At 44.9% G+C, this 24,935-nt stretch overlaps 1 protein-coding gene across 1 annotated transcript in view; it reads left to right on the forward strand.

Annotated features, from left to right (window-relative positions):
* Positions 1-24,935, forward strand: part of KIAA0586 (KIAA0586 ortholog) — a 150,923-nt gene that overhangs the window by 2,662 nt on the left and 123,326 nt on the right. The window contains exons 2-10 of the mRNA XM_088473708.1: positions 3,054-3,118; positions 4,355-4,421; positions 4,586-4,655; positions 11,904-12,081; positions 13,706-13,942; positions 16,395-16,539; positions 18,078-18,236; positions 19,161-19,281; positions 22,639-22,780. Coding sequence (XP_088329834.1) covers positions 3,054-3,118; positions 4,355-4,421; positions 4,586-4,655; positions 11,904-12,081; positions 13,706-13,942; positions 16,395-16,539; positions 18,078-18,236; positions 19,161-19,281; positions 22,639-22,780 — 1,184 coding nt within the window. The remainder of the gene's footprint in view (positions 1-3,053; positions 3,119-4,354; positions 4,422-4,585; positions 4,656-11,903; positions 12,082-13,705; positions 13,943-16,394; positions 16,540-18,077; positions 18,237-19,160; positions 19,282-22,638; positions 22,781-24,935) is intronic.

Genomic DNA, 24,935 nt, shown 5'->3' on the forward strand with positions numbered 1-24,935 from the left:
CTGATAGGACAGTAACATTATAAGTACACAGGGATTTTCACACTAAGTGTTGTTTTCAAGGCATAACTTCCCTTGTAATGCAAATATTTGACCTCCGTTTATTGTGTTGAATTCAGCATTAAATTTCCTTTCATTTGATATATGAATCATTGCACTGCGTGAAGTAAAACAGTTTTTATAAGCATTCGAAGTTGATAAACATTCAAATTTCAAAATGTGTCCGCAATTTTGGCCACCAGTGTATATATAATTCGTCCTATTAAGGTATGGATTCAATTAGCCATGAAAAGCGAGATGTTTTTGCCTCATTCGTGTTTTTTTGAGGCAAACTTTTCACCTGCTTACTCAATGCGTGCACCTGCTTTTCGCCCTATTCAATTGTAAAACAGGCGAAAACGCATATGGGCGAATGCAGCGAATAGCGGAACCGGCAAAGAGGTCTGGTTTTTTTTTGGGGGGAAATCCGTCTGTACCGCCAATAAAGCCTAAGTCATGTCCCCCCGGGGGTGCCTAACCCCTCCCCGCGGCTAAGTGCTAAGGACGGACGGACTTGCCTTGATCGGTCTGGCGTCCTTCGGCATTCCGGCGTCGGGATTTAGATAGGCGTCTGCAGTGTTCCCCCCAGGCTATTTTTTACGGGTGCACCACCCGGCACTTTGGAAGCCTGCAGGTGGGGACAGTATCTGGGAGCTGTATAAAAAGGACCAGATCCTACAGACTTTGCAGCTTTTTCATAATCAGACAACTGGGCCTCTAATAAGAAGAGGAAAATGAATATATAAAATATTATTTCAAGTTTAATCATTATAAGGTCAGTGTTTAAAGCATTGTATTATTGTGAAGGCCCCACCCGGCTACTTCTTGATGCCACCTGGCTGGAAGCATTTTCTGGGGAGAACACTGGGTTAGTATTTCGACGCCTATCTTAAGTCCCTTATCGGGTTTCTGCTGTCGGGATATAGACCGCCGGCATTTAGTCCACCGGTCTATAAACTACATCCCCGGTTTTATGCATATTTGCATAAGTGTGGAAGAATTATATTAAGCAATGTCTTTGAAGAAAAATAATTGCTGTAGTTAAATTGGGGGTACATGTAAATGGGTACTAGTATATTTTAGGGTTTGTAAAGTACAGAGTATTTTTTTATTTTAAATACACCTGCTGCAGCCCCCTGCAATCCTAAAAAGACCTGTCCCACCCATACAGCCACCCTAAAATACCTGTCCCAGTACTTTAAGCCCCATTCTCCAGCACACCATTTACATTTTCGCCCCAAAAAATGACATGTCTTATTTTGGGGGTGAATTAAGATATATATATATATATATATATATATATATATATATAATCACAGGGGCTCTGCACTCACCATAATAACTAACAATAATAATAATAATAAACAGTGGGGTTTTGGTTCATGAATTGATCAATGCATTTAAGCTTGCAGCCCCCGTCACGGGACCCAACTTTACTGCAAGTCCCTACTCTATTGCTCAGAATTATAACATGGAAATAGCCATCACATTAGTGTTAAACTCAGGGTATGCTATCAAGGTTTAAAGCTCACAGCAACTTTGCTTTTAAATGTGAGACAGTTACCAAGCACATCTGTTGCAAAGCACCTAGGAAAACAGCTGATACAAGTTAGATAACTAGTTAAAAGGGGTGCATGAGAAAATGTGATCACAAAAATGATTAATTATAAAAATTAATCATAATAAACAAAAAGCACTAATCCACGGCACTCACCATTCCTAGATTTGGGGTGCAACATGGTATGTGACCACATTGTTTAATAGAAATCACAGGGGCTCTGCACTCACCATAAAAACTAACAATAATAATAATAAACAGTGGGGTTTTGGGTTCATGAATTGATCAATGCATTTAAGCTTGCAGCCCCCGTCACGGGACCCCACTTTACTGCAAGTCCCTACTCTTGTTATATATATATATATATATATATATATATATATATATATATATATATAATATTTTTTTGCCTAATTGGTTATTAGGGGGGTGTCCAAAGGGTTTTGAACCAAGTCCAAACATTTGTAACCCAAAATATGGATTTTGATCTCTTTTCTCTTTTGCTGGAGAAACTTTTTCGCCTGTTTTCGCCTAGGTGAAAACGTCCTGAAATTGAATAGGGCGATAGTTCGGAAACAGGCGAAACCTGCGCATGGTCTCTGTGATTATAGGGCCTGATTCATAGCATCTATGTGATATTATGCTAATGCCGCAGAAGGCCTTCTGTGATCCGCTTCTACGTGCAAGGACTGCATGAACATTGGTCTCGGTTACTCAGGATGGCTGTGTAACTCACGCATGAAGGCTTCAGACATATGAGCTTACAATGTGCTACATGTACACTAACAAACAAGAATATTGGAGTGATCGCAGCTTTCAGATTTAAGTGGTTTTCCGGTAATAATTGTCACTGGCAAATGCATATATTTTGCATTGATCATATTTAGTTTTTCCTGAATGAAAACATATGTACAACTATTCAACTTTATAGATTAGGTTTGGAGCAATTACAAGGAGACAGGTAAACTCTAAAACAGGGATGGGGAACCTCAGGCCCGGGGTCTGTACAAGGCCCTCGGAATCATTTGGTCTGGCCCTCTGAGCTTTTTTCTGCTAGCCTCATCTGGCCGGAATCTATGCAGCAGTGCAGCCTGGAGCATCCTTAGGACGCTTCAGATGGTCACACCACTGCCCTTACAGCTCCCAGGAGCATCCTCAGGATGCTCCTGGCATTGCTGTAATCACCAGCGATTGTGGCCCTATGTGATGTGACACGGAGGGGGAGTGGCCTGCACTGGGCCCGCAAATAATGTTATATATATCAAAATGGCCCTAGGCAGAAAAAAGGTTCCCCACCCCTGCCCTAAAACAATTAGCACTGGTGCCTAACTTTTAGAAGTCATTTCTATTCATGTTAATGTATGCACATCTTCCCTAACAGCTAAAATCTCCTGCTGGCTCCCAGAATTGATTTGATTGGCTAATAAATTCTACATTATTTTGTTAACCTCCATTATAGATGCTACAAATGGTTATACACTACAGAAAGATGATACTAATAAGAGTGACTCTTCATTGCCAAAGGTAAGAAAGGCATAATCATTTTACATTGGACATAACGATGATGTATTTTGCTTCAAGCAGACTAGAATTGTATAAAATGGCATTTTCGTTTTAAGCTGCAGTTTTGCATGTAAATCATCGGGATTGTCAGTAGGGACTATTGCGACAATAAAAATACTCACTAAGAAACCATTGACTCTGTCTATGACTAAAAACCCCTAAAAAATATCTCACTTATCCATTAAGTTAAGCTGTCACAAAATTTTAGTTCAAGAGCTGACACTTGGGAAGTCTTTACCAACATAATTTCATCAGTTACTGTAAACTAAACAATTTTCTGCATAAATGTAATATTATCCAAACCAAGCCTATATTATTTGTCAATTCTTTAAGAACACAAACACATTACCTTATTAACTTTGTTTTAATATACCAAAAAAGCCACAATGCATTTTGAATAAAATTTGTGATAACAAATAGACAGATATAAATACAAAACAGTTTCTATACATAAAACAGAAATAAATAACAAAAATGTAAGAACCACACTCATTGGTGTTGTCTGCCACCTTGGGAAGGGTTGATTATATGGCTATATGATATTTCCAAAATACGTTAATTACTTTTAAACGTTCTTTATTTTCTAACCCCTCCCTCCCCAATTCCCCTTGTTATCAGTAAAAACAGTGTCCAGGTATGCTAACCTGTTTTCAGACTAACGTATTGCTTTAACTAAGATCAGGTCAGGTATTGGAGTCTAAAAATATATCATAGTAATCTTCTTGAGTATAGCAGAGATATGAATTTCTGCAAATATACATATGAAGCATGATTATGTTATATGTATTCCTTGGGGAGATATGTTATCATTGTACATTCCTTAAGGGGCCTGTATATGTCAATGCAAGTTGTGGGCAGCGGTGAGACTTCGATGGTGTAGTTGCTAGATTTAAAGTACAGTTGTTTTAAGTCAAATCCAGGCTGTTACATTTTGGACCCTGTTTTGGTTTATTCCACATTTATACAGAGGTCTTCTCAAACATGGCTTATAGGAAGTATTAGGTATTATATACTGAATATGGAGTTACTCACATTTTAGACAGTGTTTTCCTTATCACATTTAACTGTGATAACCGGATCTCCAATAGGATTACAGTAAAAGCAGGACTCTGATTATCCCCTTGTTGACTTACACAGTAATTATACAAACTTGTTGATTTTGTTACATATAATGGTTCTTTCTCTCGTTTTTAATAGGTTCTTGTGACAAAACATTTTCAAGACATTGCAGATGAGAAAACTGCTATAAAGAAATCACATGAAGGTAACCTGCAGAAGAGATATACAGTCGTGTAATCTAAACTCGTGATTACTCGGGTCTACTGCAGTTAGTTCTATTATGTTCAAATTAATAATTTACTATTCCAAAAAAATAATACATGTCATAACACAGGTAGGAGTACTGACACTTTTTATTTTGTGTTTAAGGTAAAGATGTTCAGATTTCACAGTTTACCACTGGCCAAAAGGAAACCTATCTGGCAGCACTGAATAAAAGGTAGGTCTTCTAATGTGCCATGTCCTCCCAGTGCCCATATCACTGGCCACAGTTACACATTGCACTCCTTCTGTGGTACTTATCAGTGTTCTCCCCAGAAAATGTTGGCAGCCTGGTGGCGACAAGAAGTACCTGGGTGGGGGTTGTTTTTTTTTTTTTTTTTTATGTACACCCATTTGGTGACACTGCCCCACTTGCTGGCTACACAGAATGCCCCCAGTAACAAACGCGTGGCCGCTGAAACGCAGAAAGTGGACGCAAGAGCACTATTCTCTTCACCATTCTCCGGTTACCGCCCCTTTTTCTTTTATACAGTAAGGGGGGTACTTTTGTGCCCTCCAGTCTAACGCCTCCTGGCACTTTTGCGTTGCGCTTACGGTTCCATTTGAATGTCAGTGCATCGTGACTTTCTGCAGAGTCACAGTGCCTTGCGGATGCTGGGCAGCAGCGGTCAGTGCAGCACAATTTTCGTAAGCGTCACAGTACCTGGTGGGTGCAGGAGATCACTACTTATCGAGATATAGGTGTAAATATACTAAGCGGCAAGTTGGCATTATTGCTGGGATGGCATCGTTCTCCCAGGTTGATTGTATCATGATGATTTTTTAAGATCAGGACCACAGCAAAAACACTGTGGAGCCAAACTTTAGATCAGAGTTCATCTGCACGATTTCCCAGACATTAAAGGTATACAAAGCACCAGATTTATTAAGCAACAGGTATTTTAACCTGCCACCAGAAATGCCCAAGAAAATGAGTTGTCTCTATAAGCTGTTCTGGGTAAAGCCCTTTATGGATTTCTAGGATCCGTGCAGCACTTAACGCCGTCAGATTTGCTCCGTTTTTGCCATCAGGATTACCCCGGTATCGAGGTTTGGAAATTGATGCCCATTAACAGCTGTTTACAGAATGGCATCAAATCAGATGTTTCTTCTTCAGGGTCCATAGGGATCCACAGGGATACTATGGGGATATTATTGCCCGAGACCAGGCACCAAACAGTTAAAGCTTCAGCTCCCAGGATGACTCGAGGTTCTCCTCCATACCCTGCACCTAGCCATAGGACTTCAGTTGTTCGTTTAGTGCAGCAGGATCAAGACGCACCTTTGGAACAGGAGACTACTCAGACAGTCATAAGCTTTTATTTTATGTTTGTTTTTTGGGTTGGCAGTGCTAAGCATCTGAATTAAGACGCATATACTGCGACTCCATCTACCTCCGCAGAGCCGCAATGCCAGTAACTGGGCTGGTGATTTCCGCGTGTCGCGGCTAAGCTTGCTAGCTGCAATGTTGCGACCTGGACTGCAATCGGACGCATGGGGATGTCAGGTAAAGTGATTCCTCGCTTACGGGGAATCTCGCGTGGCAGTCCTTGCTTCTGGTGTGAGAGAGGCACCAGGGCCCGGGATTGTCCGCGTCCTCACTACACCACTGGGGCCTTATCGTCTGACGCGGGGATAGTTAATGCAGCTTAGGCGCTCTCCTGGCTGCTCCTCCCCAGACGCAGTCCCTACGAAGGGTTTTGCGCATCTGGGTTGCTCCGCAGTGTTCTCCCCAGGAATTTTTTCCAGCTGGGTGGCATCCAAAAGTAGCCGGGTGGGGGCCTTCGCAATTATGCGCGCGCCGGGAAAAGGGGTATCTCCCAGACCAAGCCAGCCCGACATGTCTCAGGCTGCTCCCCCACTGGCTCTCAGTCAAAGTGCCCATTATGCTGTGCCCTCTGTATTTGTGCCCTTTATGCAGTGCCCCCTGTAGTTTTCCCCTTTATGCATTGCCCCCTGTAGTTTAGCTTTGCACTTATGCAGTGCCCCCTGGCTGAAGTAGTACCCCTATGTAGTGCCCGCAGACTGGTCCCTTATGCAGTGTCCCCAGGTTTAAAGTGTCCCTTATGCAGTGCCCCCAGGCTGGCCCCTTATGCAGTGCCCCCAGGCTGGCCCCTTATGCAGTGCCCCCAGGCTGGCCCCTTATGCAGTGCCCCCAGGCTGGCCCCTTATGCAGTGCCCCCAGGCTGGCCCCTTATGCAGTGCCCCCAGGCTGGCCCCTTATGCAGTGCCCCCAGGCTGGCCCCTTATGCAGTGCCCCCAGGCTGGCCCCTTATGCAGTGCCCCCAGGCTGGCCCCTTATGCAGTGCCCCCAGGCTGGCCCCTTATGCAGTGCCCCCAGGCTGGCCCCTTATGCAGTGCCCCCAGGCTGGCCCCTTATGCAGTGCCCCCAGGCTGGCCCCTTATGCAGTGCCCCCAGGCTGGCCCCTTATGCAGTGCCCCCAGGCTGGCCCCTTATGCAGTGCCCCCAGGCTGGCCCCTTATGCAGTGCCCCCAGGCTGGCCCCTTATGCAGTGCCCCCAGGCTGGCCCCTTATGCAGTGCCCCCAGACTGGCCCCTTATGCAGTGCCCCCAGACTGGCCCCTTATGCAGTGCCCCCAGACTGGCCCCTTTACGTAGTGCCCCCAGGCTTAAATAGTGCCCCCAGGCTGGCCCCTTTATGCAGTGCCCCCAGGCTTTAGATTTTGTGAAGGCTGTCACATAACATTGCAGATATTGCCTTTACTGAGCATGTCAAAAGATAAAGGGATATAGGAGGGGAGCCCTCTGTGCTGGTTTCATGTAAAGAATGTATGGCTTATTTGTCCCCTCGGGACATTAAGGATAATTTGTGTGTTGTCTGTCATAAAGAGCCACCTAACCGGTCCAGTGTACATGTGCCTGGACAAGAGCCTTCTTGGGTAGCCTCTTTTTCCCAGGTAATGAAACAGTTTGTGGATCGTATGGCTGCTCCCACTATGCCTCCTTGGATGCTATGTTTGCACCTCCTATGCATTTTTCCTGGAAGGATGTTGATGACCATTCTAGTCAGAGTATAGCACCATCTAATGCTGATAGCAGACTGGTAGTTACTAAGGCGCCTAAGCGCAAGTTAGCTTTATATCAGTCTGCTCAACATATGGATTCAGATGCATCATCAGAGGATTCAGATAATACACATAGCTCCTCTCCAGGGTGTAGCTCGGGGGAGGAGGACCATCCATCTACAGTTCCTTCTTAGTGAAGCCGTTTAAATCAATCCTAGACATTCAGGATGATGAACCAGCTCACAGTAAGAAGGCTCCAATCACCACTGGAAGGTGGTCAAAACGGAGTTCCCTGTATCTGAACAACTCTCTGAGCTAATGAATGAGGCATGGGGTAACCCTGATAAACGTTTTTATGTGAATAAGAGAATAACATTGTTGTATCCTTTCCTGGCTTCTGTATGTAATAAGCAGGAGGTACCTCCTACTGTGGATGCTCATGTGATCCATTTAATCAGAAATGCTACATTGTCTATTCCGTCGGCATCCTCCCTGAAGGATTCCACGGCTAAAAAAATTGAAGCATGTCTTAAGACGATCTTTTCATCACCTGGAGCGGTTACTCGTCCAGCTATGGCTGGAGCCTGGGTAGCCAAAGCTATTGAAGAATGGATGGGAGCATTGGAAAATACTCTACCAAGTGCTACCAGAGAACAGATGATGTATATCTCCCATATACGGGAAGCGGCTTCCCATCTGGGTGGAGCTGCAGTAGATGCTGTAATTCTAGCTTCCAAAGTATCAGCAGCTTCAATAGTGGCACGCAGGGCCCTTTGGATAAGATTTTGGAAAGCTGATACAGGATCAAAGAAGGCGCTGGAAGTTTTACCTTTCTATGGAAAAGTACTTGTTGGAGCAGATTTGGATAAAATAATAACTACTCTGACAGCTTCAAAGTCAGCAGGTCTGTAATCTACGGCTACAATAAAGTCTAGGCAGGTTTCTTTTCATTCCTTCAGTTCTCAGGGACGAGCAAGGCAACAGCCTTCCTCTAAGACGTCTAGTTTTCTCAAAGTACCAAGGCGACAAACTAAGAGGTCTGGCCTGGCAAGGCATCCAGCTTCAAACCGGACCACAAACCCTCTGCCTGATGGGGCGGGTCTCCTCCTGGGGGATCCCAGGGTGGGAGGCCGACTTCTTCAGTTTGCGTCAAACAACAACAGTTGCATGGGTCTGAGAAGTGGTCTCTCAGATGTATGCCCTCACTTTCAGGGGACATCCTCCCCAGACGTGTTTTTTTTTTTTTTTTTTTTTGTGCACAGATCCTCCAGCCAATGCGGTCAAGGCTTTGGCCCTTCAGGAAGCCATAGTTCCAGTTGCTGTGTCTCAACAGGGAAGGGGTTATTATTCCAATCTATTTCTGGTTCAGAAACCGAATGGGGCTTATCGTCCTATACTGACTCTAAAAACCCTCAACAGGTTTATCCATGTATCCAAGTTTCGTATACCATCCCACCAGCAATTTTTACGGTTTGCTGTCCCTAAGCAACATTACCAATTTCAGACTCTACCCTTTGGCCTATCTACGGCTCCCTGGGTATTTACAAAAATAATGGCGTCAGGCGTCAGGGAGTCAGAATTCTGCCATATCTGGACGACCTTCTGATATTGGCACAAACTCCGGGTGTTTTACAAAACCATCTTCATCTTACCATAGCCTGCTTGCAAAAGCACGGCTGGATCATCAATTGGAAAAAATCATCACTTTCTCCAACACAGCAGATGGTACATCTGGGAGCTCTTCTGGATTCTCTGGCACAGACGGTGTTTCTGCCAGAGGACAAGTTTGTGGCCCTATCATGACGAATATGCAAGCAAAGGGTATCCATTCTGTTAGCGATGCACGCCCTGGGATCATTGGTATCCACCTTTCGACATGGTGGGCTATGCCCAGTTCCATTCTAGGCCTCTGCAAAGATTGATTCTCTCCAAGTGGAACGGACAGTATCATTGAATAAAGTCCCAGAGGATCCTTCTTACTCCAGAGTTTTGTCACTCCCTCCTGTGGTGACTGAGAAAGTATCATCTGAAAAAAGGGCGTCCATTCTCTATTCCAAATTGGGTGCTTCTCGCCACAGACGCCAGTCTTTGCGGATGGGGAGCAGTGACATGTAATCACACCTTTCAGGGAAGATGGACAAATCAGGAAAGTGATCTGCCAATAAACATTCTTGAACTGCAAGCAGTGTACAAAGCACTTGTCATGGCACAGGACCTGCTTCAGGACAAGCCGGTCCAGATCCAGTCCGACAATGTGACAACAGTGGCCTACCTCAATCATCAGGGAGGCACAAGAAGTTACACAGCCATGAAAGAAGTGACAAGGGTTCTGATTTGGAAAGAACGTCATCTTCCGGCCATCTCGCCAATATTCCTACCGGGAGTACTCAATTGGGAAGCAGACTTCCTAAGTCACCAGAACATACACGCCAGAGAGTGGTCTCTCTATCCAGGAGTGTTTCAGCTCCTGGTAAACAAATGGGGTCTACCAGAGATGGATCTCATGGCATCACGTCACAACCGCAAGGTCCCCAGGTATGGGTCCAGGTCCAGAGACCCATCAGCAGCCTTCGTGGATGCACTGGCAGTAAGATGGGACTTCAAGCTGGCATATCTCTTTTCTCCGATCTCTCTCCTCCCAAGAGTTCTCAGGAAATTCAAGCAGGAAGGCGGAACAGTAATACTGGTGGCTCCGGCTTGGCCCAGACGTCATTGGTTTACCGAGTTAAAGAATCTCTCCGTAGGTAGTCCGTATCCTCTTCCTCTAAGGCAGGATCAGCTAACGCAGGGTCCCTACCGGCATCCGTACTTACCTCGTCTGGCTTTGACGGCGTGGCTCTTGAATCTTCCATCCTCGGAGCAAAAGGTTTTTCCAATTCTGTAATTCACACAATGCTTAGGCCACGGAAGCCTGCCTCTGCCTGCATTTAGTTTGGCATTCTTTTGGTCAATAGTGGTCCCACAGAAAGTATGACCCTCAGGTGTTTAGGATTTCCAGAATACTGGCTTTTCTACAGGTTTAGACCGGGGTCTTCGCCTGGCTACTTTGAGAGTGCACTGTCAGTCTGGTTCCAGAGGAAGATTGCCTCATTATCAGATGTTAGAATTTTTTTTCCAAGGAGTTCTGCGAGTTCAGCCTCCTTTTGTCCCACCGGTAGCACAGTGAGATCTGTCTTTGGTTCTCAAGGGGCTACAAGCTCCCCCACTGAACCTTTGGACTCTGTAGATTTGAAGTGGTTGACAGCGAAGACACTTTCTTCTCGCTATCTCTTCTGCTCGCAGAGTCTCTGATTTGGCAGCACTTTCTTGTCGCTCTACATTTTTTTTTTTTTTTTTTTTCACCATGATAGAGCTGTTCTTCATACAGTGGAGGGTTACCGTCCTAAGGTAGTGTCCCATTTTCATGTGAATGAAGAAATTGTAGTTCCAGCTTTTCAGACACCAGACCTTTCTGTAGGTGAGGCCTCCCTGGATGTAGTTCGTGCTCTCAGTAACTATGTGGAGCGTACAAACTTTGTTAGACAATCTGATGCTCTTTTTGTATTATATGGTTTTCACAAACGAGGATGGCCAGCTAATAAGCAGACTCTGGCGAGATGGCTACGCATGACTATATCTCAGGTGTACACACAGGCTGATCTCCCTGTCCCAAGCACGGTGACAGCACATTCTACTCGGTCTGTAGGGCCATCGTGGGCATTTAGTCGTGGTGCCTCTGCTGAACAATTGTGCAAGTCAGCCACGTGGTCTTCTGTCCACACTTTTCTTAGGTTCTGTGTCTTTGATTCTTTTGCCTCTCCGGATGCTTCCTTTTGCGATGAGTTCTCCTTTCTGCTCAGGAGCGTCCCCCACCCTAGGGTAACTGCTTTAGGACATCCCCATGGTATCCCTGTGGATCCATATGGACCCTGAAAAAGAAAATCAGTGTTATGGTAGACTTACCTAGATAACTCCTTTTCTTTGAGGTCCATAGGGTCCACAGGGCACCCACTCTAACGCACCTGGCTGCATGAGTAATTTTTCTTTCGGTCACAGATTCCCTCATGTTGTGTAAGAGTGTTTCTGGTGTGCGATTGCTCTTTCTTCTCCTTTTTCCATCTCCTGCCTTGAGGCTTGTTAATTAAAATGAAGTCCTATGGCTAGGGGCGGGGTATATATGGAGGAGGACCCGAGGCACCCTGTGAGCTGAAGCTTTAACTGTTTGGTGCCTGGTCTCCAACCATAATATCCCCATGTTATCCCTGTGGACCTCGAAGAAAAGGAGTTATCTAGGTATCTATCATAACTCTCATTTTTCTATTATTTATCTTGGCTTATCTGACCAAAATTGCATTTTTAGTCTTTGGTGGAACTCCCTATTTGTCACTGTATTCAGACCATCTTTATAACTTTAATCGCAGAGTACAGAGCGGGCCGGTGACTAAGGAGGTGCGTGTTCAGTTGCTTGAGGATGTAGCAAATAAAGGTAAAACGACAACAGGCAGCGCTGAGAGCTCTCCAGACTGCGGCGGGATCCACTCTGCTACTATTGCTGCTGCCACTGCCGCGGCCATTGCTGCTGCTGCTCCTGTCCTGAAGGTAATTTACTCTCCTCCTTTGCTGTATCTATTTACCAACCATCACTTATGCGTGTTGTCTGTCTGTAGTGTGGGATGTGCTAAGCTCGTGGTGAGGTTACAATGTTGTGTTGAACACACAGAAGATTATAAAGGTGTTTGATAGGTTATGTCTGCCTGACTGCAATTCCGGTCCTTCCAGCCTCAACTATGTAAGCTCTTGTGGGCCCGATGGCAATGACCCTTACTACTTTCTGCTTTATAGTGTCTGTGACTTGTTTTTTTTTTTTCCTTTTTCCTCTATCATCCGTCTGGGTAACACTGCAGTTACCCATTTACCTGTGGGGTTAGAGGACTAGGAATAGGAGCTTGGCACTGAACTAGATAATAAAAGCATGAATTGAAACCCCGCCCCCTCTAACCCCTCCCTCCTGCACATAACCTCAGTTTTTCGTTTAGTGCCACAGGAGTAAGGTACGTTTTTATTTGTGTCTGACTTTATATAATTTCTATTTCAGCGCTTCAGTCCCTGCTAGCAGGATACTCCGTGGGGATACTGTGCTTCGGCACTCTGTATATAACAGTTCCTTTTTATTTTTAGTAATATAATCACTATATATATATATATTGGTTCTGCACTGACTTTCAGTTGGCTGTTTTGCTGGGCAGCTACTACCTGACCCCAAGTCCTCTACTCCACTTTGAGCAGATAGTGTACCCTGTCTTTCGTCCTTTTCTGTGTTATGCCGATAGACATATCTGTCTATCCTCACCAATCCTGTGTGCTTTACCTGGGGCTGAAAATAATCAAGGGCCTATACTGAGAGGTGGGTGTGGCCAGTGTCACATGGGTGTGGCCAATGTCTCCCTAAATACATAAAAATAGAAAAATTGCATAATTCTGTGAGAAAATTAGGAATACCATTTCAATACTTATGATTTATGACGACTGTGCGGCCAGAGAGGCAGCTATGATAATAGTCCTAATTTTATGTGGAGGCCTGGAGCTGTATCTCCATCTGCCCCATTGTTAATCTGGCCCTGTCCGTAAGTGACACATATCATATAATATCCTTACTCCCCCAAGTTCTTTCCTTTACCTATCCCATAAGACACTACTTCTTACACCCCCCTTCAGTGCGGCAAACTGGAGTTACAGAGGAACACACGGAGAGAGGGTGAATGGCTGAGCAGTGGCACATAAGGGAGCACAGTGGCCATGGTGTCTAGTGGGCTACACCCCAGAAACAAAAACTAAAGAATGGCTTTTAAAAGCTGGGGCACTAGATGGTCTTGTGGCCAATAGCATGCATTTATAATTCTACAGAAATAATTCACACAGCGAGCAATTGTGTCCACCACCATCTTTCCACGTGTTGGAGATTGAGCCATTGTTGTGAATAGTCCCCTGCAAAGGAAATTCTCTGGAATATTTAGAACCGAAGAACAAGGCAATATTTTGAAAGTAGCACACAGAAGTGTCTGTAAAGCACTGGACAGCGTCACACGTGGCAGAAACCAATCCTAGCACAAAATACAGATATGATATAGAAATGTCTGTTGTCCCATCAGTTCTGGGCCAGCTTGTTACAGTCACCTGAGAGCTGCAGTAAAGCTTGAGGTCATCTCTCGTCCTTACTCCCTAGGCTCAGAGCGATCTGGAGGCCCAAGTGAACTCTGTCTCCCAGCTGCTTAACAAACTCCAGGAGACAGACAGACAGCTGCAACGGCTCACAGAGCAGCAGAGCAAGGTCCAAAGTCAGCCAGTAGAAAGATCGTATCCTCCAGAGAGAGTGAATGAGCTGGAGAGACAGCTTTCCCAGCTGACGGAGCAGAGACTTCAGCATCTGGAAAGACTCCAGCAGCAGCATCTGGAGATGCAGGTATGTACTGAGGAGCCGGCCAATTCCTCATCAGGTATAGTGTTATTTGTGAGAAGTAGGCAATCTGTGGCTCTCCAACTGTCCAAGTCATTATGTATAGCTTAAAGACCTCAATTGTATTGGGGTAATATTGTTGTGCAGTCTGTATATTGTGTCTCCCCATAGGCTAGTTTCTGTGATGCTCTCCTGTGAGGCGCTTGTCTACTTTAGTACAAATTCCCTGGTCTTACAAATACGCACAAAGATGGATGCATCTTTGGGCTGCATTGCTTTGCACTAGAGATGTGCGGTTCGATTTTACTCTGATTTACATGGATATGTTCAATTCTCAAAAACTGCATCATATTGGCTACCCGGCTATCGCGTGTTTTGGATAGCCAATAAGATGAATCCAAACTTGTGCTAATTTGGCGATAAGAGCCGAAATAAACAGCTGAACCCGCACATCTCTACTTTGCACCTTCTGATGGGAGGATAGGGGTGGATTAGGCACTGAATTGTGAAAAGTTTTCCTCGTAAAATAACTCGTGGTCTCAAAGTTCGGAAGTAGGTTAGAAGTTGATGGGGAAAATTTCACTGTATGCAATCGGCTGATTTTCTGGAGCTTGCGCATAGCTAAAAGCTATTTTATGGTGTTGTCTCCAAAGGCTGGGAAGTGATATGGGCTACAAAAACAGATGCACTCATGCAAAGAGTAATTCTGTACAAGCCCATTCTATGATCTGCCTATTGTGACTAAACCATCCGCACCCACTGTTCAACCCCCCCCCCCCCCCCCCCCCAACATATCTCTGGGTACAAGTTCTACTCTACTCCACCATCTTCTCCACAATCTATCTCCTGCCTGGGCCACCTCTACATATCCTGCAGAATGACCCTTATTTCTTGGTACATATGGCATATGACACAGTCTATGTATATTTGGCACATGTCACCATTATCTCATAGTCTCCCCTCCCTTTTTATTAGGTCTGTGTTGGTATATAAACTACTACCTCGTCTGCCTCTTTAATTCTATACACTACTACAATATTGATAAATACAAATGGAGTTTAATGATCAGTCGTAGGGGTTGACATGCTAAGCCTTGGAGACAGGTAAAGGGGAGATAAAGTACCAACCAATCAGGTCCTAACGGTCATTTTTCAAACTCATCCCGTAAAGTGACAGTTAGATGCAGATTGGTTGGTGCTTTATCTCTCTCCACTTTATCTAACTCACTATACTGGATGAGTTTGAAAAATGACCTTTAGGAGATGATTGGTTGGTACTTTATCACTCTCCAAGGCTTAGTACAGTACATCTCCCCCTTAGAATGTTATTGTTTAATGTAATTGCTGTTATGCAGATGTCAGTCTGAAAAGTCTATCACAGTGTAATAGGCTGAGCGTTTTCTTTGGCTCATATGCTGCCACCCAGAAACTTTCCCTGACCCTCCTGGATTCACTCTCTGCCATGACTTGGCTTAGACATTCTGTTTCTAATCTCCGAGCTTACTAGCAGATTTGATAGCAGTCTTTTCCACTGACGGATTGTATTATTTTATAATTCATTATTCCCAGATCATCTTCATACACTTCCTGTGTGAACCTCAGCCTTTTTTTAAAGGTGTCTAAAATAAACAGGACGGAACACAAGATTGCCAGAGAGTCCATTCAATTCCCCTTAGTGAATGCAGATGGAGTAGGCTTCATTGCAGTCAGTGCGGTGAACTTGGATGCAGATAATTTTTTCTCTTTTTTTTGTTTTGCTAGTTAAATTTATCGTCAGTGGAAAATGTGTTAATGACCTTTTTAAAGGAAGCTGTTTAGCAAGCGAGTTAAATGTAACATATGTATTAGTGTAGTTTATGCCTATTTCCCTGAACCATATTTTGAATTAAAACAAAATGTACTGCATCCAGATTGTCCCATGCTTTCTTATTCATGGCTGTGTCTCATAGAATAGTGAATTAATTAGCCACGGACTGAGAAGCTTTGTCTGTGTGCTTATACTGTGCATGCGGAAGGCCGCCCTGCGGAGGTTCCTCCCACTAGGATCTCCACAGTTACAGTTAATACATTGTGGGTTCCCGAACTGACAGTTAGTGCCAGGGAGAAGTTTCTGTAACTTGTGCATAACTTGTGCTGAGCCCTTCAGGCTCAGCCATCTAATGTCATTCAGCGTTCTACTTGCTTAATCCACATCCTATATCACCTACAAGAGGTTGGATCCCCTGCCTGGCTGGTGGTACCAGGGACAAACGCAGGGTGGTTGAAAGTAAATGATGAACGTGGTCGATGCAGGAGTGTATTTATGCTACATGGGGCTCTTAACACATTTTAGGACTAGTGATCTTCCAAATGTGTGTAGATCCATGTTATTTCTATGTAAGCTTCAAAAGAATCCGTATCAGCATGTGTCTGTGTGTGTGTTTTTTTCTCTCTATATTGTAACCATATATACATATTAGTCCCAGTTTATGAATGCTGCAATCAAAGCCGGAACGTGTCGCCAGGATTCTGCAGGTCCACTTTGTACTCATGTGCCAGTTACTGCTCCTAAACAGCCCCTCAGTCTTCCACTGACAACTGCACCTCCAAAGAACCGCGAGAAAGGTCTGAATTTCTTATGTTATTGTTTTTAGTGCACTGGTAAAATGAGCACAGCTTATGGCTGGCCACCTCAGAAGCTAATCAGGCCGCCAAGACTGTTAAATGGGGACAATTAGGAAGTATATGATTGTGAGGCTAGATGAGTAATACTTATTCTAATGAATTTCGTGATTAGAAACATAGAATTTGACGGCATATAAGAACCACTTGGCCCATTTTTAAACATATTGTTACCTCAACCCTTATTGATTCTTACTTCTGAAGGATATCATTATGTCTATCCCATGCATGTGTTAGCCTCTACCACCTCTGATGGGAGGCTATTCCACTTGTCCACTACCCTTTCTGTGAAATAATTTTTCCTCAAATTTCTCCTGAACCTACCACCCTCCAGTTTTAGAACATGTCTTCTTGTTCTAATGCTTCTCTTTCTTTGAAGAATGTCTCCTTCCTTTACCTTGTTAAAACCCTTTATATATTTGAAAGTTTCTATCATGTCCCCCCTTTCCCTTCTCTGCTCCAAACTATATATATTAAGATCTTTTAGTCTTTCCTGGTACGTTTTGTGGTGTAGACCTTGCACCATTTTAGTTGCCCTTCTTTGTACAGGCTCTAATGTATTAATATCCTTCTGGAAATATGGCCTCCAGAACTGACCACAGTATTCGAGATGAGGACGTAACAATGACCTATACAGTGGTATTATCACTTCTTTCTTTCTGCTACTGATTCCTCTCCCTATGCAACCATAGGGTTGCAGATTAGTCAAATGAATGGAAGGATGGACATGTAACGTTTGTGAAATCTGTGTGTGCATTGACTTGATTACTGTAGATGCAAGAGGTGAGCCTAATTGTATGGTGGATGGTAGCTATTATCTGTACATCTATATTAATATTATAAGAACATTGTGTCTGTTTGTTCCATGTTGGCGCAAAAGCTACTGAACCAATTTTCATTGTGGCGCCATGCACGTGGCCGGTAAGGGGAGAGGTGCTTTGGACCTTCGGTCACTTGGATAGGATAGGCTACATAGCAGTCTGTGCACAGGGCACACACACAGTGACATTGGTGTGAGTGGTGGGTGAATAGGATAGGCTACATAGCAGTCTGTGCACAGGACACACACACAGTGACATTGGTGTGAGTGGTGGGTGAAGGCACTGCTGGTCACGTGGGCCACTCCTGGGACAGGACCCCTATGCAAAGCAATACAACTAGAACACCTAAAATGAAAAAGAAACACAGCTTCTCCCCCAAATATTTCATTATGGGCGAAGCCGGGGGCAGCATCTAGTTGCCTATAAATTGTGTAACTCTGATGTATTTGAAAGATTAAAATATACCTTATCAATCTTTATCTACTTATCTCCATCATCAGAATAGAGACTTTCGGAGAATGTCAGATTTTTTTTTTTTTTCATTATTAAAATTATTAAATTTGAGCCAGTTCAAAAGTTGGAACCTTAAAAAAAAAATCGGGTGCTATAAATTATTCTTTATTATTTATTTATTTATTTATTTTTTCCCCCGTCTTGAAGTTGTTGCAGGGATTACACACCAGTCAGGGAAATCTCCCTTGGAGACTCCAGCCCCCCGCAGGTTTGCACCAGTACCAATGTCTATGGATGTGCAAGTTCCATCAAATGCATTCGTAGGAAAAGAGTGTGTGGAGGAGCCCACAAATCCAACAAGTACAGGTGAGTAATCGGGGCCAAAGCCCTCTCTAAGCTGCTTGAATCAGATTGAAGTTGAGGCTGTTAAACATTGTCAGTGTGTATTTTCTAAATCAATAGAACATCAAAAACTATGTTTATATATTACGGGAGTTGTGTGTGCGATTTTCTTGTAATAGCCAGTCTCTCAGCTACCATCCCTTCCCTATGCTGTGCGAAAGAGGAGGCAGATTCAGCAGCAATCTAGCAGTATAAAAAGAAAGCCAAAACCACTCAGGCTAGCAAGATGATTTTTTTTCTTGTAAATGCTACTTAATAGCTTCAGTAAAAGTCATTTATGAATCGTAAAGTGAAGAACTGCAGCAGGCTCTTTGGTGACGTCCTATAACAATCATAGAATTTTCTGACGCAGGTGGGTACGTCATGGCGTCTTCCTCTAAGATGGGATCTGCTAACTCAGAGACTGTGTTACCATCAGGGAATTGTGTACCTGGCGTCTTCTTCTAAGATGGGATCTGCTAATTCAGAGACTGTGTTACCATCAGGGAATTGTGTGCCTGTCGTCATGGTGTCTTCCTCTGAGAGGATCTGCTAACTTAGAAACTGTGTTACCATCAGGGAATTGTGTGCATGGCATCATGGCGTCTTCCTCTAAGAAAGGTTCTGCTAACTCAGACTGTTACCATCAGGGAATTGTGTGCCTGGCGTCATGGCGTCTTCCTCTAAGAAAGGTTCTGCTAACTCAATTCCCTGATGGTAAAACAGTCTGAGTTAGCAGATCCCGTCTTAGAGGAAAACGCCATGACGCCAGGCACACAATTCCCTGAATGAATGAACAATGATTTCCTATTCTGGTGAATTATTTTGTCACTCCAAGTATTGAATAACTATTGTTGTAGTCAGAAATGCATTAATATAACATCTCACTATAAACTATTTACATCACAGGTCAAGTGCATTTTTTGCAACAGATTCTCGGACACGAGGGCACTCCACTGTCTAGATCAGGGTATAAAGGCCACACTCCCTTAAATCTGACCACAACTGAGAAAAGGCCCTTTAATGACAGGTAAACAGAACTGTTCTCAATGTTGCATTTAATCAGTGTCCGGTTACGATGAGGATGGTTGGGGTGGGTTACCTATTGATGAAAACGTGTACTTGTAGCAGCCGCCTTTTATTCCAAGTGAGGGAATGTATGCTGTGGCCAGACTGCGGTAATCGTCGCCCATTTCATTCGGCTGATGAGATTGACATTGTTACGTGGTTTCTGTTTTATCTTACACAGTGTGAGAATTGGTAAAATAAGCCTCCATTCTAGCTACTAGCTGTCTGTCTGTTATCCAGTTAATGCCTTAGTAAGGCTTGCTGGAATATCATTGTGACATCATATAATATAGTTATGGAGGTGATTAAAGATGAGCTATCGGTAACAAGGCTGTCGCTATTCAATTTGCGTTGAATTGAGCCCTATGTGTCAGCATAATCATATACTAAAAAACTAGTACATCAATTATTCCATCTAATTAGTGACATCCACGTAACCTTGAGACTTGTGACGAGCAATAATTAAGATGCCGTTATATTTTGTGACTGTTGTGTACATTGATCTAATGCACACATTACTTCGGAGAGAACTAAATGACAGAAATAGTATAAAATATATGTGCTTTGACAGGAAACCGAGCCACAGCAGCACGTAAATGTATCTTCTGCTTATCAGTCACTTTCCAGCTGCCTCATGTTGGAATTAAACATATTTATTTCACATTGAGAAAAACAGTTGTAACCGTAGTATGTGCGACTAATTCTGCAAGTCCAGTATCCATGACAACCAGCAGCTTTATTAATAGTGCTTGGGTGCCTTAATGAGAGATGTGTGCGGCTGGCTCTGCTCCAAGGATACTGATACAGGGAAAGTAATGAGTTGCTGGCACATTTTAAAAGTTGTCTGGGCTGCTTAAGGCTTATTGTGTCTGCTTAGATTGCCTTGTGCCTGATTCCTTTGGAGCACTTCCAAAGTTAGGATTGGAACTAGAAGAGATTATTTATACCCCATTCAGACAGAAATTTCCCTAAACCTGGCTTTTACTCAGCATTTCAGTGCTGCCGCCATTTACCGGGTCAAGCATTTGTACTCTGTAATTTGCTGATCAACACAGGTTTTTCTTCTGTGTGAAAGGGTCAACCCGGGTCAAAATCGCCGGAACCTGGGAATTTCAATCCGGGTTGACCCTTTCACACAGAAGAAAAACTTGTGTTGATCAGCAAATTACCGGGTAGAAGACCTTTACCTGGTAATTTGCTTTTCTTCTTCCTCCATTAGGGGGCAGAGAGATGACACTGGGTATAGCCTGAAGGGTATAGCCTGTTTGGGCACCAAACAGTTAATTGAAAATACCCACAAGCCCAGGCTCCTCCTCTATACCCCAGGCCCTGGGCCTCAGTTTAAGTTTGGTGTCCCTGCAGGAGCTCGGCACCAGATTATAGGGGGGGGGCCGCTTTAGGTGGTCCTCCACTGTTTATTTTATTCATTTTATTTTACTTGGTTATTCTCTGAGTGGGCAGTGTAAGGCAGGATGCCTGTAGGACGACCCCAAAGCCGCTCCACCGTCCCAGCGCCGGTGGCCACAGCACTGGCGACTGGGTCAGTGACTTCGGGCGCGGACTCCCACACATCAGGAGCCGCGAACCGCAAGCCACAGCCGGCGCTCATCGGGGAAGTAAGGTAAGTCGGATCCCTGCATGCAGGGAGCCGCGGTTCCGCGGCTCTCACCTCCGGCGGTGCTGGCACTGGGGGCTTCCGGTCTAACTGTGCTCACCGCTAGACCACCAGGGATTTCTATATAGATCAGGGGCTGTTTCATAGCAGTGGCAGCCATGTTCCCTGAGGGTTATGCCAGATGGGGGAGGTTGGCGCTTCCCTGTTCACCCCTCCCCCAGCCCTGGGGTGCGCTTTCCCTATACGTCCAGTAAGCCCCAGGCAGATCCTCCCTTCTCTCCCCTCCTAGATGCTGAGCGGCCATTTTACAACATTGCCATTGGAGAGAGAAGCTGGGCTCCTGTTTCCAAACTCTGCATGGACTCCCTGCGGTCCATCATTCTAGCTTTGGAACCGGGTGATTTTAAGGCTTTGTTGGATATACAGGTTGGATATACAGGATGCCTATTTGCATATCCCTATATGAGCCAATTACCAACATCTTCTATCCAAACCAGACACTACCAATTTCAGGCTTTACCCTTTGGACTGTTCATGGCTCCTCGTGTGTTCACAAAGGTCATGGCAGCACATCTGCGCCACAGGGGTGTGAGATTCTTGCCGTAACTGGATGACTTGCTTATCTTAGCTCAATCTCCAGCAGTACTCTGGGATCACATCCATCTGATGGTGGAGTTCCTTCAATCCCGTGGATGGTTAATCAATTAGAAGAAATCCACGCTTTCTCCATCCCAGGAGATGCTCCACCTTGGAGCCTTGTTGGATTCCAGAGCTCAGAGAGTCTTTATCCGTCCGGACAAGATCTTGTCATTACAAGCCAGAATTGGCAACCTTCTCAGTCAGCGTTGAGTGTCCATACACTTGTGCATGCAGATTCTGGGGTCGTTGGTTTCAACATTCGACATGGTGGAGTACAGTCAGTTTTACTCCCGGCCTCTCCAGTGAATCATTCTGAAACATTGGATCAAGTCACGCCCGAAACTCAAGGCTCAGACTCTAATTGTTCCCAGGGAGGTGCGTCTCTCCCTACTATGGTGGCTCCAGCGTTCACATCTGGACAAGGGACGCCCCTTTTGGATCGAGACGGCAGATCTAAAGGTAGATATCTCTGTTGCCGGAGGTGCAAACTTTTTTCCAGGGGGTTCTCCATGTTCAGCCACCATTTGTGTCACCTGTGGCTCTCTGGGATCTTTGGTTCTCCGTGCTCTCCAGACAGCTCCATTTAAACCGTTACAGACAGTGGCTTTACAAGCCTCGCTCCTGCTGTGGGTTTGCAAACTAAACTGAGGCCTAGGGGCTGGGGGTGGGGTATAGAGGAGAGGAGTCTGGACTTGTGGGTATTTTCAATTAACTGTTTGGTGCTCTCCAGGCTTTACCCAGTATCATCCCTCTGCCCCCTATGGAGTCGAAGAAAAAGACTCCATAGGTAAGACATAAGTCTCCTTTTCTGTGTGAAAGGGGTATTAGTGTAATGAGATAGAACATAGGGCCTGATTGAGCAAGGAACGCAGTTGGTAATACTCATGCAATTGGACGATTGTTGCGTACTGCGTATGCATATCAGTGCGCGAACTAGCTGCTGCATTCGGGACTGCAATCGCAGACTTGAGCACTATCCTATTCTAGAAGAAAGATACAGAAAATATTACGGAAAGACTGGAAATCTCTACTCTTCATAATTAGATATATTTTTTGTTCCTCCAGCTTTCCTCAGAATGATAGTGTCACCGGTGCTAACATCTATAGCGAAAGCACAGCGTTGTCATCCAATGCTGCAGTGCAGAAAGCTGGCGATGTGCTGCAGGACCTGCATACCCTAAAGCAGAAGATGCAGGACATGGTGAAGGTGAGAATGGACAGGTCCTGTCTCCTCCAGACTACCGGCATCTGCCGATTTCTCATTGTCATTGTTGGATACTTTAATGCCGGGTACATACTGTACGATATATCGTTCATACAGCTGACAAACGATAAATTGTTCAGTGCATCTATGAGTGTGTACACATGATATATATGTGAACAACATCTTATTTTTAGCGGCTCTGCACCAATGCAGATACGTGATATCTTGCAGATATATTGTGTGATGGCAACTGGCCTACTAACGCATTATGCTGGCCACAGGTACCGCCGACAATGACCTCACAACTGGGCAGGCAAATTTAAATGCCCACGCAGTTGTAATGTCTGGCTAGACATATTAAGCGGCCGATTGTAAAAAAGGGGTTTATGTTTACCAAATCTGTTGTCAAGACTGTCTGCCAGCGCTGTTTGTTTTATGCCTTATAAATGTACGTTTCTTATACAAAATATTAGATTCATGTGGAATGTTTGAGCTGAGATGCAGACCATTATTTCCAATTATTAAACTAATGCTTTATACCCAATGTATTTTAAAGGTGATTCATTCAATGGTAAATGACTCTTGTTAGAGAGATGTTTTTTTTGTACCTTCTTAAAATAATACTCCCATGTCTAGGATACTTCATTCATGTCAACGACTTCTACTGTACTGCAACCTTCAGGTTTTCTAAAATGCCACTAATTCCTAATCAGTTCCCTTGATTATTTGGGCTGCCTCCACTGTGTGTAAGTGCCAGGCACTGTCAGTGTACTGTAATGGTCAGGACCATATGTGAAACTAATTGCGTGTAAACAACGTGGCCTCACGGGTAGGGTGCATGGCCCGGACCCAAATTGTAATCCTCCGGGGGCGGACTGCCCCTGGGGACCACTGTAATTGTAGTGCTGGCTCCCTCACTGTGTCAGGAGCCGAGTTCTGCACGTAATGCTACAGGGAATGGGTATGATACAGCGGTTCGATTCCCGTCAGCGGCAGCCCGACAGGAGCAGAGTGCGAAGCAGCGGAAGCCCGACAGCGCTGGAAATCCCGATCGTGGCTAGGCAAGTATCTGCTAACCTAACCCCCCTAACCCTAACCCTCCTTAGAGGTGCCTAACCCTAATCCCCCCTCTAAGTGCCTAACCCTAACCACCCCCTTCCCCGCTGCCTAACCCTAAGTCCCCCCCAGGGGGTGCCTAACCCTAAGTCCCCCCCCGGGGGTGCCTAACCCTAACCCTCCCTCCCCCTAGCCTAACCCTAACCCTCCCGGGGGGGTGCCTAACCCCCGGGAGCCCTAAACCTAACCCCCCCGCGCGGCTGTCCGCTCGCGGCGCCCGGCATCACTGCGATCGTGATGCCGGGCGCCGGTCTCCCGGCGGCGGGGAAATGCCGGGCATCTACATGTAGACGCCCGGCATTTCACCCATGCCGGGATAAGACAGTCGGGAAGCTGGCTGCCGGTATTTAGGCAGTCGGCTTCCCGATAGCTTCCCTGCTACAGTGCAGCACCCAGCTCCTGTCACTGAGGAGGAGTCGGCACTTGGTGTCTCCCCACGGCGGGTAACACCCGGGTGCGGCCCACACCCCCCTTGTGACGCCACTGACCCACCCCCTCCGCATGACATCATACGGAGAGGGTGTGGCCTGCGCCAGGAGTGCTAGTTATGGCGCTGACAGCAAATAACAAGAAAATTTAATTTCATTTAAAAAGGTTGTGTGACGTTATCAATTGTGTGACGATTGTGTGATCTGTTTCCCAACCTTTTGGCGCATGTACTCCAGATTCAAAGGGTACATCATTTAGATGTGTAAGAATGAAACCAATACCAGAGTAATTGGAGGGGATATTTTAATAACCTTTAAAGAACTAGACCTCCCGTTACTGGGTAGTTTGAATATATTTAAGTTTAAGTACAAATGAAGACACTTTAGGTTACATTTGGGGGAATATTTTACTAGGAAGCGAGTTTTCAAAAGCGCCAATTTTCAGCGATTTTTGCCCACGGGATTCAAAATGGCGATAATATTGAATGCAGCGGTTTCTCTATAAATATATTGTTGTTTTAAATCCCGCAGGCAAAACCACCAAAAATCAACGGGTCTGAAAACCCACTGCTTAGTAAATACACCCCTTGGTTTAGACTTACATCACATGGGCA

Source organism: Taudactylus pleione, unplaced genomic scaffold (assembly GCF_031769625.1).
Source record: "Taudactylus pleione unplaced genomic scaffold, aTauple2 ptg000139l, whole genome shotgun sequence".
Classification (NCBI taxonomy): Eukaryota; Metazoa; Chordata; class Amphibia; order Anura; family Myobatrachidae; genus Taudactylus; species Taudactylus pleione.